General features: G+C 37.3%; 1 protein-coding gene across 2 annotated transcripts in view; it reads right to left on the bottom strand.

Annotated features, from left to right (window-relative positions):
* Positions 1-16,865, bottom strand: part of CBFB (core-binding factor subunit beta) — a 56,859-nt gene that overhangs the window by 16,286 nt on the left and 23,708 nt on the right. For both annotated transcript variants that reach the window (XM_043599437.1, XM_043599436.1), the window contains exon 4: positions 9,090-9,206. In XM_043599437.1, coding sequence (XP_043455372.1) covers positions 9,090-9,206 — 117 coding nt within the window. The remainder of the gene's footprint in view (positions 1-9,089; positions 9,207-16,865) is intronic.

The raw sequence follows: 16,865 nt of genomic DNA, 5'->3' as shown, positions 1-16,865 counted from the left end.
GGGCTTCTAAGATCTCTTACTAAAATTACTACAAAGGTCTCCTAAACAGTCTCTTCCTGCTTCCATTCTGTCATCCCCAGTCTACCACCCAGCCATCAGAGCATGCCTTAGGCACAATCTGACCAAAACACCCCCAACTTAAAAAAGCTTCCTCATGGTACATAGCACTGGATGCTCAACTTTTGCAGTCACAGACTTCTCAATACCAGGATTTCTGATGGTACACTTGAAGAAACTAAAAGATAAAAATACCAAAAAAGTCATCAATATTCACCTTCCTAGATTCATTGCAGCAAGGGGTGGCCAGTAACTCAATTCAAACCAATGAGACAGAAGGATAAGTCACCTAACTGGGGTTCTAAGAAAGTCCTTTAAGAGGTATTTCAATTTTTCTCCTTCCTATGAACTGATGCAATGCCCAGAGATACAGTAGTCATCATGCAAACATAATAGTGGGGATGCAGTCACACACTGAGCATAGCACAGCAGGAAGATGAAAGACCCAGAGCTCCTGTAATATAATTAAGTGCTACACCAGACCTGGACTATACCTACACTGCTTGGTATCTTGTTCTCTGTGAGAAATCTTTTATTTGTCACTATTAGTAAGGCTGTTTAATACTTACAATTTTCACTGACACAATGTCTATAACCTAAACAAAATTGAAAGATGTAATCAAATTTCCATTCTTATGATACATTTACTAGCTTTATGACCCGGAGGAAGGCATTTCATTTCTGTAAGCTTCTGCAAACTCACATGTAAAATGGGCACAGTAATAATACTTCACAAGATTACTGTGAAGATTAAATGAGGTAACATATAAAATGTGCTTAAGCATACTTGACAATCTTCAATAAGTGCTGGTATCTTACAAGCATTTACAGACATATCAAATTTACACATCTGACTAAATATCATTACACGTTCCTACTGTATTCTCAGAATGTACCATATAAGCTAGAGGTACCTGCAAAAGAACACTGTTTCCAACTGCCAAGGGTTTTCTATTATTTAGCTAATGATCAACTGGGACACATCTGGTAACAGGATACTCCTTCTGTCCTGTGCATTCATTCACGTTTTCATTTATTCCACAAATGTTTGAGTTTTTAGTATGTCCAAGTCACTGTGTTAAGGTACCATGAATACAATATGAGAAACAAATGGTGCTTTTCCTCACAGTTTCTGGTCTAGTGGGGCAAGTAGATGATGAACAAATAATTACCAAAAAAATATATGTCAACTGTGATTAAGTACAGTAAAGGAATATTACATGATGAAATGAGAGCACATAACAGGAGATGTGATCTAATTCCCTAAGGAAGTTAACAGCCATTAATGTGTATTCTAGCAATGGTCAGATTTTTATTTCATTAAAAGAAAAAATACTATTATTACTAATAGTTGTAGTAAAATAAGCCAGGAGGGATTTGGTAGCCCTCTGCTTTCTAATTCCAGCTTCTGTTTTGGTCGTTTCTAGCAAGGTGTGAAATAGATGTGCAGAGATAAGAGTTTGTACTTTAATTTGAAAGACAACTGGCAATTACCAGCATTGTCTTGATCCTTTCCTGTTGCAACCTTAACTAACACCTATCAGCTTCAAGGGCAGCATAAAGGGCAACTCCTAATAAAACTACATACTCATCCATAAAGTGTGGTCAAATGAGCTAGGGACAACTAACTCTATCCAATCTCAGATGGTAGTGGGAGCAGCTTTCAACACTTTGGTCCCCACCAGCTCCATGTTATACTAGTTTGTTACTCCGTGGTCTTAACCATGATCTGCACAAAGTAGCCAGGTGGGGTCATCATAAAAGGTGGGTGCATGTGAAACCCATGTGGCAAATAAAGGCTTTGCAGTTCTCTCATAGAGAATACACAGAATATTCTGACCATTCTTGCTGCAGTGATTTTGTCTTTATTGTACTGCCTAAATCTACAACGATACTTATTTTATGGTTTGGTAATACCTTTCTGCAGTTATGAATTTAAAAACTGGAAGTGCATGTTTAATGAAAAGTTAATTCATTTCCAAGAAAGTTGATGATGAAGATGTAATTTGCACAAAATAACGACATTTACTATTCTCTGTGGGGACCAGAATGGTATCACTGATCACATGAAAGCCAAAAGAAATAAAACTGCTGAAGAAGCTTCAATATATACTTCAAAGGTGACAATTTAACACGTGCAGCTGCAAACGGTACATTTAACACCACCCTGCAAATAACTTCATTTAAATCAAGTGATTTAATTCACTGACAAATGACAAATGATTCAATTCACATTATCATGCACATGTAAAAAGCAAAGCTGTTCATATGCTGATATCATTAACAAAAACCTTGCAAATAACTAAAGGACACCAGTTTTACATCAGTGTCATCAGGTAAAGAGTATCTGTTAATTCAAATAATGGTTCAGTCTTTCTAACCTGATCATAGAACCAAAATTAAACTTTTGAAAGGGAACTACATTGAAGGTGAAACATGCAAAGTAAAAAAGTACAACAGTGAAGATAAAACTATTGGCTCTTATACTGATAATACAAATATAGATGCTGGTGGAGCACACTGTATAAAGAATAACATTCTCTGGGCGCCTGGGTGGTTCGTCGGTTGAGCGTCCGACTTCGGCTCAGGTCATGATCTCACGGTCCGTGAGTTCGAGCCCCGCGTAGGGCTCTGTGCTGACTGCTCAGAGCCTGGAGCCTGTTTCGGATTCTGTGTCTCCCTCTCTCTCTGCCCCTCCCCTGTTCATGCTCTGTCTCTCTCTGTCTCAAAAATAAATAAACGTTAAAAAAAATTAAAAAAAAAAAAGAATAACATTCTTAGTGAATTTCTAAAAACTATGAAATAGAAATTTATTAGGGGGTGCCTGGGTGGCTCAGTCGGTTAAGTATCCAACCTCAGCTCAGATCATGATCTCACGGTTTGTGAGTTCGAGCCCCGCGTCGGGCTCTGTGCTAACAGCTCAGAGCCTGGAGCCTGCTTCAGATTCTGTGTCTCCCTCTCTCTCTTCCCCTTCCCCACTTGTGCTCTCTTTCTGTCTCTCAAAAATAAATAAAAACATTAAAAAAAAAAGTTTAGAAATTTATTAGAAACTAGTTGTGGCACATATAACTCATAACTGGTCTGCCAATCACTTAGTTTATAGTTGCATAAATTAGAAATATATTTATCTACGAAATAACTGAACTGTAAAATGTGACAAAGCTGATGCCGAATATAAAAAATACATCAAGACAGTACCCCCACACTTTGAGCTTTTGAAGAACTACTCTAAATCAAAATAGTTCCTACAATGGCACTGAACTTTTTTAAGGCAAATGAGTCCTCATAGTTATACTTTGCTCAAAATTAGTTGGAAATCTCTGATTAAAGTATCCAAAGGTGAAATGCCAAAAATTTGACTTTTTAAAAAAAGTTTATTTATTTTGTGCACACACTCACACACACATGCACACGCACGCACGCACGGGGGCAGGGGAGAGAATCCCAAGCAGGCTTTGTGCTGTCAGTGTGGAGAACAATGCCGGGTTCGATCCTTCGAACAGTGAGATCATGACCTGAGCCGAAACCAAGAATTGGAGGCTTCACCAACTAAGCCACACTGATGCCCCCCAAAATTTGATTTTTAAGCTTTTAAAGAGTTACAATTATTGAAAACCAAATGCATAAAGAGGATGTTGAATTTTATCCCTACAAATTACAGAAAATAAATAGAAAGATGAAAATACAATCAGCAAATGTGATTTGTTTCTATAACTATACTAAGAATGATATTAATTTGCGGGGAGCTTTCAAAACATTTTATTGTATTATATTATACATACAAAAAAGTACACTTACAGTAAGGCTTTACTGTCCAATATGGGAACCACATGTGGCCAATGAACACTTGAAATACACACCAAATTTCAAGAACTTGTTTCAAAGAAAAAAAATGTGGGACATCTCAATAAATTTTTTATATTAATTTTATGTTCAAGTATGATATTTTGGATATCCCGGGTCAAACAAAATACAATATAAAAATTAAATACAATTGCTTCTTTTTATCTTTTTTAATGTGGCTTCTAGAAAAACTTAAATTACATTATGTGGTTCACATTTGAATTATACCAGACAGCACTGTCCTAAATTACAGCTCAATGAATTTCCACAAACTGAACTTTCCATGTAACTAGAATCCGTTGGAAGAAAGAGAGCAGTAATAACACCTTGGGAGTTTCCTTCAGCTCCATTCCAATAACTAACCTCCTCTCCTCTCTCAAGGATAAACCACTATCCTTATTGCTAACAACACATATTATCAGTTTTGCCCATTTCTGTACTTTCATATGAAGGGATTCATACAACATGTGCTTTTTGGGTACACTCAATATATTTGTGAAATCCACCCATACTGGTGTGCTAGTTGTAGATTTTCATTATCACTGTATTTCTTTGTGTGGATAAGCAATTTACCCATTCTACTGTTAATGGGCATTTGGGCAGTTTGCAGTTTCTGGATATTACTAATAATGCTGCCATAAATGTCCAGTACATATATTTTGATGAATATATGTATTTATTCCTCTTGCATACCATGAAACTTAGAGTAGAATTGCTGGATCACAGGTATATGTAATTTGCAGTTTTAGCATGTATTGCCAGTTTTTCAAATGTTGTGTCAATTTTACATAACCAATATACCAACTGTTGTTTCATATCCTTGCCAACATTTGTCAAAGGTACTCTGAACAGAGAAAATACCTGTGAAAATATTTCAGCTGAAACACTCAACAAACCTTAATTAAAATGAATTGTGACCATACTCTTTACTGTCTTAGCTTACCAGGTGCCTTACCTCAGCATCTGTTAGAGAATATTGATTGTCCTCATCCCCTTGAGTAGAATTAAAATTTTCCCAATTTAAAGAGAGAAAGAGAGAGAGAGAGAGAGAAAATACTGTCCTCATACAGCAGAGAGAGAGAATAAGCAAGCTCTCTTGTGTATCTCTTATCAGGACACTACTCCTATCAGGGCCCCACTCTCATGACCTCATATAATTTTAATTACCCCCATAAAGACCTTATCTCCAAATGTAGTCACATTGGGTGTTGAGGCTTTAACAAATTAATTTTAGGGGAACAGAAACATTCAGTCCATAACAGATGTAAGCAGTAGGATTAGGATTCACACAATTATATGACAATGAAGCCCCTAATCCTAACTACTACATATTGTACAGATGATTTTGGGATAGGGAAGGTTATAGAAACGTGCTTACTGTACACTGAATGTTTGGAATCCCCTGCTTTAAAGTTTTTACATTATATAAGACCAATTATTGTATTAGTTTGCTATCACAACAGATGGTACTTACTTTGTAGTTATAAAGCTCAGTTTATAGACCGGAAAACTTGGAAAATTCTAAGTATGGAAAATGCTATGGGTTAAACTTAAAATTTTTATCTATCATTTAATAAAATATTTCAGTTTTAAAAGTCAACTAAATCTGAAAATTTACCTCATATAAATTCAATCTGCTGTATCACTTTTTTTTTTTAAATTTTTTTTAATGTTTATTTATTTTTGAGACAGAGAGAGACAGAGCATGAACAGGGGACGGTCAGAGAGAGGGAGACACAGAATCTGAAACAGGCTCCAGGCTCTGAGCTGTCAGCACAGAGCCTGACACGGGGCTCGAACTCACCGACCGCGAGATCATGACCTGAGCCGAAGTCGGCCGCTTAACCGACTGAGCCACCCAGGCGCCCCTGCTGTATCACTTCTTATAGAAACAGCCTTGTAAATTGCTGATTATTTACTATTTCTCTGAAACAGTTGGTCACTCCTTATCCCTGTGGAAATCAAGGTAGCAGGGATTCCTTCTTAAGAATTTTAATTTTCGGGGCAGCTGGGTGGCTCAGTCAGTTAAGGTCCAAGTTTGGCTTAGGTCATGATCTTGGGGTCTGTGAGCTGGGAGCCCGGCATCAGGCTCTGTGCTGATAGCTCAGAGCCTACTTCGGATTCTATGTCCCCCTCCCTGCACCTCCTCTGCTCGCACTGTGTCTCTCTATCAAAAATAAATAAACGTTAAAAAATTAAAAAAAAAAAAAAAAAAAAGAATTTTAATTTGGGGGGCATCTGGGTGGCTCAGTCGGTTAAGTGTCTGACTCCTGATTTCGGCCCAGGTCATGATCTCACGCACAGGTTCTTAAGTTTGAGCCCCACATGAGATTCTTTCTCTCTTTGTGCCCCTCCCCCCACTTGTGCGCTCTCTCTCTCTCAAAATCAATTAATTTAAAAATTTTAAATTTACTTATTTACTTATTTGTTTTTAAAGCAATCTCTACACCTAATGTGGGGCTTGAACATATGACCCCAAGATCAAGAGCTGCATGCTCTACTGATTGAGCCAGCCAGGCATCCCAAGAATTTTAACTATGAACCTTAATTTTTTACTAGAAAGGTTTTGGCTTTTTATCTCTTGATAGGAAAATTCTCACATTTCCATATATGGAGAACACAGAAACAGACAATAGAGGGAAACAACAACAACAAAAAAGGATTCTTTTTTATTCCTGTCATTATTTTCACTTTATTATGAGGATTAATATAGGGGAGCCTGGGTGGCTCAGTTGGTTAAGCGTATGACACTTGATTTGGGCTTAGGTCATGATCTCACAGCTTGTGGGTTCGAGCTCCACATCGGGCTCTGTGCTGACAGCTCAGAGCCTGGTGCCTGCTTCGGATTCTGTGTCTCCCTCTCTCTCTGCCCCTAACCCACTCACATTCTGTCTCTGTCTCTCTCAAAAATAAATAAACATAAAAAAAAAAAAAGAAAGAATATAAAAACAATCAAAAGAAATCAACACCTACTAAAAAATGGACATTTTTACATGTTCTTTTAGCATTTTGAATGTCACTGCCATCCCATTACCTTCTGGTTTCCATAATTTCAAAAGACAAGTCAGTTGTTAAACTTATTGTGGCTCCCTTGCATGTGATGAGTCCGTTTTATTGCTGCTCTTAAGATTCTTTGTTTTTTCAAAATCTGACTATGATACATCTAGGTGTAGATTGCTTTGTGTTTATACAATTTGAAGTTTATTGGATTTCTTGGATATGAAGATAACTATTTTTAATGAATTTGGAAGTTTTCATCTGCTATTAATTCTTAAACTTTCTGCCCCTTTCTCTCTTTTCCTAGAACTTTCATGACATGTACACATTGGTACACATGCTGGAGTCCCATACTCTCTGAGACTGTTTTTCTTTCTGTTCTTCAGACTGGATAATTTCTATTAATCTATGTTCATATTCACTACATCTTTCTTTTACCAACTCAAATTTGCTGTTGAGTGATCTCTACTGATATGCTCCGTTTGATGAGTCACTGTCATTGTAATTTTCCTTTAATCCTTTAAAGAAGAATCTTCCTTGAATTCTTTGAACATACTGATAAATAACTGCTTTTAAGCCTTTGTCACTAAGAAGCAACATTTGGGATCCCTCAAAGATAGTGTCTATTGGCTGTTTTTTTCCCTGAGTATCAGTAATACTTTCATGTCTATTTACATGTCTCTTTAATTTTTTGGTTTAAAATTGGACATTTTAGACAATATTTTGTAGCAACTCTGAATTCTGACCCCTGCCTCCACTGTGTTGTTGCTGTTTTTATCTGTTTAGTGACTTACCTGGACTAATTCTGTAGTTTGCTTCTCCAGTAATGTGTAGCCTCTGCATGTCCCTGCTTAGTTTTGTTTTGTTTTCTTTTTAAGTCTAGCTTTCTAGGGGGCTGCCCTAGGTCAGCATAACTTAATAGTCAGCCAATGACTGTTGAGAGGTTTAGCTTAAACACCTTGAATCAGCACTTCGTTCTTTTGCCACCAGATCTGTGTGCAGCTTGAGGGATACTTTCAAAGTGCAGGGAGTTCATCACTCTACCCTGGTAGACTGGTAGCTTGGAAGGGCCCTCTTTGTCCTCTCCTGAGCCAGTGCAGCTTTATATATGCATAGTCTTCTGGAACATGAGAAGTAAGTGTGATTTAAAAAAAAAAAAATTTTTTTTTAACGTTTATTTTTGAAGGAGAGAGAGACAGAGCATCAGCAGGGGAGGGGCAGAGAGAGAGAGACAGAGGGAGACACAGAATCTGAAGCAGGCTCCAGGCTCTGAGCCATCAGCACAGAGCCTGATGCGGGGTTCAAACCCATGAACTGAGAAGTAAGTGTGATTTTAATAGGGCCCACATTAGCAAACTCCTTCCCTAGATTTCTGATAAATTTCTGGCTAGTTGGTCATTTTGTTGCTTCCCACATCATTAGTCTTCCCAGAACATTTGCCACAGAGACCTCTATTGTTTTTGATGACATTCCTGGGTATGGATTTTTTCATGCACTGCTCTAAATAAGGTCAGCTCCTTCTGACAGGACAATAGAGTTGCCAGTCCTCTGGCTTGTCCCACCTGCCTGTCTAACCTGAGGGACCACAGAGCTGAGGGAACTAATGGAAGCAGCTACTGACACAAGTTATCACTGTCCTTATTGAAATTCAGGAGCTTTTTTTGAATAAATACCTCTCAATGCATGTCCTTTGGTTAATTTCCAGAGACCTTAAATATATGTATGTGTGTGTGTGTGTGTGTGTGTGTGTGTGTGTGTATGCACGAGTGTGTGTTTTAAACAATTTGTCCAGTTTAAGCACTGCTTTTTGGGGAGAGGATTTACCAAACTCCTCACCAAGTCATTTCAGAAGTGTTGCTCCATTTCAGAAATGCTACATTTTATTTTGAACTCTTCTACCCGATCTAATGTTCTAAAGATCAAGAACAAATATTAAACAGAACCATTTACTGGACTTTGAAGTGCCCCCACTGAGCAGACAGGAATAATCCAATGAAATTTAGAACCACTGAAGGAAAAACTTTCCCCAAAACCAGGACCGAAATGAGTCTGCACATCTTAAAGATTCCTCAACATCACTTCAACATGAAACTTTTTACACTTACTCTTAAAGATGGGGTAAAATAGATGTCTAGTTGAAGATTAGGGGTACAGAAAGGGACCATGTTCAGTAGAGCCTGAAGTCACCCTACCTGGGCTCGCTCCTCATCAAACTCCAGGCAGCCCATACCATCCAGTCTCTGGAGGTCAATCCAGCCTTTCCAGATAACACAGACTCCATTCAGAATCATGGGAGCCTTCAAATACACCTAAGACACAGAAAAGACACATGAAAACCAATGATAAGCCATCAGATACATGAAAAATGAAGAATAAGCTTTAAGAAAACCTGTGGTTTTCTTGGGGGAAAAAAAGATGAATACAATTATAAAATTAAGAATTACAGGAAGGTATATAAACCATAGCTCTGACCAAATTCTAGAAGTTAAGTTAATCTGGTTTACCAGGATTTTATTTCTAGTCACAATTCTCTCAAATTGTTTTTTAAAAAAAGTGATACAAATTTTATAAAAACTATAATAAAATGATACTTGAAATAGACATAGTTGGGGCGCCTGGGTGGCGCAGTCGGTTAAGGGTCCGACTTCAGCCAGGTCACGATCTCGCGGCCCGTGAGTTCGAGCCCCGCGTCAGGCTCTGGGCTGATGGCTCAGAGCCTGGAGCCTGTTTCCGGATTCTGTGTCTCCCTCTCTCTCTGCCCCTCCCCCGTTCATGCTCTGTCTCTCTCTGTCCCAAAAATAAATAAATGTTGAAAAAAAAAATTAAAAAAAAAAAAGAAATAGACATAGTTGAAGCTGAAGCTAGGACAATAGGTACTTTGCCTTGATTTTTGAACCTCGGGTAAAAAGCTATAAAGATGGAAAACAACTGGAATTCACGAGCCCCTAAAGACAGCACACACAGTTTCCCTCTATTTGGAAACCTGGAGCCACCCAGAGTCGGACTCTTCATACTTCCCTTCAGTTTTATAAGCTACCTCATTGCTTCCTATGAAGTAATGCAGCTTTTTTCCTTTTTTTCTAACTTCAGTTAGCCAGTTAGTCTGCTTTTAACCAAAGAAACTTAACTGATACAACATTTATTTATTCACCATTATTTTTCAAGTAAACATAAATGATTCTAGATTAAAAGACACTTTAGGTATGATTTCAAAATTCAGACCAGTTTCATTTTCAACCACCAAATTCTGATACTGCCTGAAAATATAACTGTGCTCAAGAACAATTAAGGATCCACCAAGAAAGGAAAGGTGCTAATACTGTCATCTTAAGGTGAAAATTTTATTGTGAAACAGTAAGAAATATAAAAAATTTATTATAATTCCCACACTCTTCTCCCATCCTAATATCACACTATCCTAATAGTGACTTTAGGAAAAAACAAACAAACAAACAAACAAACAAACATTGTTATTTTAGATCTTCTCTACCTTATTTAACATGGGCTTCAGGGGCACCTGGGTGGCTTAGTTGGTTAAGCCTCTGACCCTTGATTTTGGCTCAGGTTATGATCTCACAGTTCATGAGTTTGAGCCCCGCACCAGGCTCTGCACTAACAGTATGGAGCCTGCTTGGGATTCTCTTTCTTTCTTTCTTTCTCTCTCTCTCTCTCTCTCTCTCTCTCTCTCTCTCTCCCTCTCCCTCTCCCTCTCCCTCTCCTTCTCTGTCCCTCCCTGACTTGCATGCATGCTCTAAGTAAATAAGTGAACTTAAAAAAAATTAAAACAAAAAGAAAACATGGGCTTCAGAATAAAAATCAGCATAGATGTTTATCATTTAATGCCTTAATAAGATTTCTTAAATGCAGAAGAAGCAGGACTTCAATGATTTTTCAAAACTCCAGGTTATCAAATATACATTTATAAATAAGGTCTTCATTTGTCTACACCAAATATATTTTATTTCAATAATCCAAGTGCTTTTGTGAGCTAAAATTAGCATTATTTATTACTTGTAATTATATAAAATTGGTTAAGACAGTCTTCATTTTAAGTAAAAAGCTGTAAACATCAACTTTTTCTTTTCTCAATTCAGCAGTTTCTTCAAAAATTTTGGGGCATTCTTGTTTTTAGAAAGGTTTAATAAGAATAATTGACTGTCAACAATTACAAATATGCTCAAAAAATTACAACTGAGACACCTGTAAAATAAAACCTACAGGATTTATGCCATCTTATTTTTGTCATTCCCCTCTACTATTAACACAACCTTTTTCTTGTTAAGGGCTCCAATAAACCACCCTGAACTAACTTCTATTTATATTGGGAAAAGAAGTCCAAAACATAAGGTTCCATTTCTCCTCCCATTTGGACCAAGGGAAGTAGCCTACAGTTATAGCTGAAACCGTTTAACCACATATTTCCTTCTGTTCTGATAAGTGCTCATTCTCTTCTACATTGTGAATTTAAAACTCCACTAAAGTGCACCTCGTCAGACAAGTGACTATGACAACCTCACTTTCAACACCTCAAAACCTAAAAACAATAGCCCTCCTCACTGCCTATCAATGTAACTTGACTTAACACATCTTCTAATCAAGATCTCCACCTACTCTTTCTCACATGGGAGGGTGCCACACAGTGAGGACTGTAACATTTCACCCATCAAAGTACCTCATTAAATTCTCACACTAATCATGCAGAGAATTCTCCTCTTCTAACAGGAGAGAAAGGTCAACTTCATGATTAGATTCTATGTTCTTCATCACATGATTTATATCATTTAGAATCAAAGATTCCATAATCTAGCTTATTCATATTAACTCTATAATCAAAATTATTTTCCTTATGAAATTACTGAATTTTTAAAAAGCCCATTCATTACTTCTTTATAAACATTCTCTCACGACAAAGAAAACCACCAATCTGTTTCGGGAAATTCCTAAGTGGATTCGGAAAAAGACTATAGTTCTTAGTCAAGGCTAGTGCCTAGAATCATAATGTAAAATAATATTTAGATGACTCTGGTGATTTATTTAGATGTTCACATTCAAAAATACAGTTTTACATTTAGATCTTCAAATGTTTGGCACTTTCATACATTTCATGAATACCAAACCTCAAAGTATGAAGAAAATAAAATTCTGTCTCTTAACAGTTCAGCATTTCGTAGTATAATCTAATAATACAATTTAAACACTAAGATATTTTTCACTGAAGATAATGATGACTTATTTCAAACTGTGAAAAGAAAATGTATTAGAATGTGACCTAGGGATTAAATCTATTGTCCTAGAACAATTAAATATTTTAAACAAAATGTATTCTATAAAGCCTTTAAAAGTAAAAAAAAAACAATCAATTCAGGGGTGCCTGGTTGGCTCAGTTGGAAAAGCATGTATTCTTGATTTTGGGGTCATGAGTTCAAGCCCCATGTTGGGTACAGAGATTAAATAAATAAACTTTTAAAAAAAGTATTAAACAGATTCAGCTCATCACACACAGAAACAACAAAATAGCCTGCTTATTTTTCCAAAAGTAAAGTAGCAGGGAACGTGAGACTTCACAGAAAGTTCAAAATGACTACAGCCTCACATTGTATTCTTCTGGAAATAAGGTAATAGTATTATGTAATTTTTAATAAAATCAATCTCTAAATATCAGGTGTGACATTACATTCAATCCAAATTATGCATAATATGACCTTACTGTCACCTTCTGTAGCTTTAAATACCACATCACTGTAGCAGTAGAGCTTCAGCAAAAACAGGTATGCACTGTCAGCTTGGCATTATCCACATACTGGGATACAATTCACCCACAAAAAGGAATAAAGTATTGATACATGCTACAATATTGTTTTTAAAAAAAATTTTTTATGTTTATTTAGTTTTGAGAGCAAGAGAGACAGAGCATGAGTGGGAGAGGGGCAGACAGAGAGGGAGTCACAGAATCCAAAGCAGCCTCCAGGATCTAGCTGTCAGCACAGAGCCTGATGCGGGGCTCGAACTCACGGACCGCCAAATCATGACCTGAGCCAAAGTCGGCCACCTAACTGACTGAACCACCCAGGTGCCCCATGCTACAATATTCAATTTAAAAAAAAAAAAAAAAGATTTTTTTTTTTTTTAACGTTTATTTACTTTTGAGACAGAGAGAGACAGAGCATGAACGGGGGAGGGTCAGAGAGAGAAGGAGACACAGAATCTGAAACAGGCTCCAGGCTCTGAGCTGTCAGCACAGAACCCGACGCGGGGCTTGAACTCACGAACCATTAAGATCATGACCTGAGCCGAAGTCGGACGCTTAACCGACTGAGCCACCCAGGCGCCCCTGTTCAATTTTGAAAACATTATGCTAAGTGAAAGAAATCAGAAAAGGGCCACATATTACATGATTCCATTTATTTGAGATGTGAATATACATTGGCACATACAAATGTGCAATTACAGAGAGAGACAGAAAGGAGATTAGTGGTTGCCTGGGGCTGATGGCGAGGGAAGGTGGGGGAGGGATAAATGATTGCTAATAGGTACAGCGTTTCTTTCTGGATGATGAAAATGTTTTGGAATTAGACAGTGGTAATGGTTGTACAATTCTGCGAATATACTAAAAATCCCTGAATTGTACATTCTTAAAGCATGAATTTTATGGTATATGAATTTTATCTCAATAAAACAATTATAAAAATACTTATAATAACTTTACAGTTGCATATGGGATACTAGCACTCTGAGAAGATATGGGCCGGTGATATAAATCTAGCAGCCATCAACAATACAGTGGTATTTAAAACCAAGGGAGAGGAAGACATTGGCCAAGCAATAAGTAGAAGGAGAAAAGAAGGGGGGCCAGGAAGAACTCTGAGGACATCCAATGTCTAGATGCTGGATAAAAGAAAAGAACCCATCAGAGCAGGCTATAAATTTTTTTTTTTCAACGTTTATTTATTTTTTGGGACAGAGAGAGACAGAGCATGAACGGGGGAGGGGCAGAGAGAGAGGGAGACACAGAATCGGAAACAGGCTCCAGGCTCTGAGCCATCAGCCCAGAGCCTGACGCGGGGCTCGAACTCACGGACCGCGAGATCGTGACCTGGCTGAAGTCGGACGCTTAACCGACTGCGCCACCCAGGCGCCCCCAGAGCAGGCTATAAACAGCCAGTGAAGAGAAAGAAAAACACATAAGGAACCTAGTGGCTAAAGGTTAAGTTATAGGACCCCACGGAAAAATTTCCTCTTTGTTGGATGCATTAGATACCTAAGTATTATCTTACAGGATCTTAGGTCACTCATAACTTTTAGGATTGCTTTTATTTAAGGTAGGAGTTCTTAGTCTGGAGTTCAGAGAACCTACAGGAGTTTGGGTTTATGGAAGTTTCAAAAAGACCAGAAACACCTTGAAATTCTATGTAAAAATGTGTGTGTTTGACTGAGCCCATGTGCATTTTTTTTTGTAAGTTCACTACTTTCACCACATTCTCAAGACTGTACAAGGCAAAAAGATTCAATCATGACAGTAAAAACTTCATTCTTCCTCTTCCCTCATAGGCACCAAGATCTTTGTAGCAGAGAGCCAGAAAGATGATAAACAGTCTTCACTTAAATTGACCAAACTTCCTAAATAGCTAAAAATTAGTTATTCTGTGTTTTGCAACATAAATGTCAGAGGAAAGACATAAGAGACATATAAGAGAACCTAGTCAACTTCTCATTTATCAACCTGTACAAACAGTTCTATCTCTGAGAGTCTGGACTCTACTTATTCTGAGAATATCTAAATTTGGAATAAGCAGTGGCATCCTCAATTGCCCTTCTAAAATACTATATATTTATAGAAGTTTATTTAGTGTTTCTAGCTCCTGGGTAGCTGCACTAAGAATAGAAATTGAGGGTACAACAGGACAGCAGAAAGAGTTGTCTCTTCTGAGAAGTTCTAAAGAAAATAATTTCAAGATAACTAAAATAGAAAAATGGTAGATTTGCAAAGACAACTCCCACCACACCAGTACTAAGCCACAAAATCAATATAGACAGAAACTCCCCACACTGGGTGAGCTTGAGCCCTGTATCAGGTGAGCTCAAGCCCCACTTTGGGTAAAACAGGAGCCCTGGTTGAGGCCCACTTCTCTCTCTCTCTCTCTCTCTCTCTCTCTGCCCCTTGTGGGATTCTCTCTCTCCCTCTCTGCCCCTTGCTCACTAGTGCTCTCTCTCTCAAAGTAAAAAAAAAGAAAAAGAGAAAAGAGAAAAAGACACATCTAGAGACAGAAACTAAGTGTCAAAGCTATTGCCAAAAACAAAGAGAAAACTTTATTGTCAAGAAAACCATTTCAATCAGAAAGAATAGTTCACTTCTCTATAATAAACTGCTAGAACTTAAAACACTTGTTAACTAAAATCTAGAAATTGAGTTATTAGAGAAAACAGTAAGAGGGAATGATCAGCCCCTTAGGTATTCGGTAAATATTTAAACAATGATTAATAGAAGAGCAGAAACAGAGCTGGAATTAGAAATGGTTTCTTGTAGCTTCTAATTTCAATTTGAAAAGATCCACCTATTCAACAAACGTTTACTACCTATCATTTTCTGCAGGGTATGATTATCCAGGGCAGTGTGAATATACCAGGCATTTAAAAAAGATGTACATCCTACCATCCAAAAAAGATTCCAACACCAGTCAACTTAAAGTCTTTAAGGAGGAAGAGCTGACTACATAAATAAAGAACTATAAGAATCAAAACTGAATTCACCCCTTACATTAAGTAGGACTCACTTAACTCTTAAGGTTAACGGAATGTACCAAATGATAGTAAAACTGTAAGAAGTTTAAATCCGTCAGCTTTCCAATGCCCCCAGACTACAGTTCTGGGGCACCTGGGTGGCTCAGAAGGTTGAGCTAACTCTTGATTTTGGCTCAGGTCATGATCCCAGGGTCTTCGGATCAAGCCCCCTCATCAGGCTCCACATGGAGTTTGCTTAAAGATTCTCTCTCTGCCCCTTTCTCCTGCTCGTGCTCTCTCTCAAAATAAATACATAAATAAATAAAAATTTAGAAAGACTACAGTTCTAGCAAACTTGTACATAAATAAGACTGAAGATTATCTACCTGAAAAATCCAGAATATTCAACTAAAAAACCAAGTGAATTAATGAATTCAATAAAGTGGCTGGATGGGGCACCTGGGTGGCTCAGCCAGTTAAGCATCCGACTCTTGGTTTCAGCTCAGGTCATGATCTTGAGGTTTCCTGAGTTGAAGCCCCGCTGGGCCTTGTGCTGGAGGCTCAGAGCCTGCTTGGGATTCTCTCTTCTCTCTCTCTCTCTCTCTCTCTGTCTCTCCCCAACTTGTGCTGTCTCTGTCTCTCTCAAAATAAATAAATTAATTAAAAAAAATAAATGGCTGCTGATAAAAATAATATGCAAAAACCAACAACTTTCCTATATTACAATAGTAACTCTTTAGAAAATAAGATGGAAAAAAAACACCTTATTTTAAAATATCAATAAAAGTATCAACTACTAAGAGTAAATTTAAGAAGGAACATGTAGACTTTATAAAAAGAAAATAGCTAATTTCTGAAACAAAGCAAATGATTTTAATAACTGGTGAGGTGTGATATTCTCTAATGTTAAGACTACAAATGCCAATTTATCCCAAAGTAATCCTTATTCTAACAAAATTCCAATGAAATCTCAAAATAATGTTTTCTGGAATTTGAGAAATAAGTCTATAGTTCATAAAAAAGAATCAGACTATCCAAGAAAATATTAGAAAGTATTTTTCTGCCCTTTCAGATATTAAAACATGTAACAATGCAACCAGTACATAGGTACCAGTGCTACGGAAGTCAGAAGAAACTTACTAGAATAAAGAAAAAATCAGAAATGAAACCAAGTATTTACTAAATGAAAAAGGCAACATTTCAAATCAATGGTAAAAGGATATTTTATTTAACTAGTGGAAATAGGAAAA

The sequence above is a fragment of the Prionailurus bengalensis genome, chromosome E2 (assembly GCF_016509475.1).
Source record: "Prionailurus bengalensis isolate Pbe53 chromosome E2, Fcat_Pben_1.1_paternal_pri, whole genome shotgun sequence".
Classification (NCBI taxonomy): Eukaryota; Metazoa; Chordata; class Mammalia; order Carnivora; family Felidae; genus Prionailurus; species Prionailurus bengalensis.
Note: the sequence above shows the minus strand (reverse complement) of the source record. Positions and strands in the feature narration are given on the sequence as shown.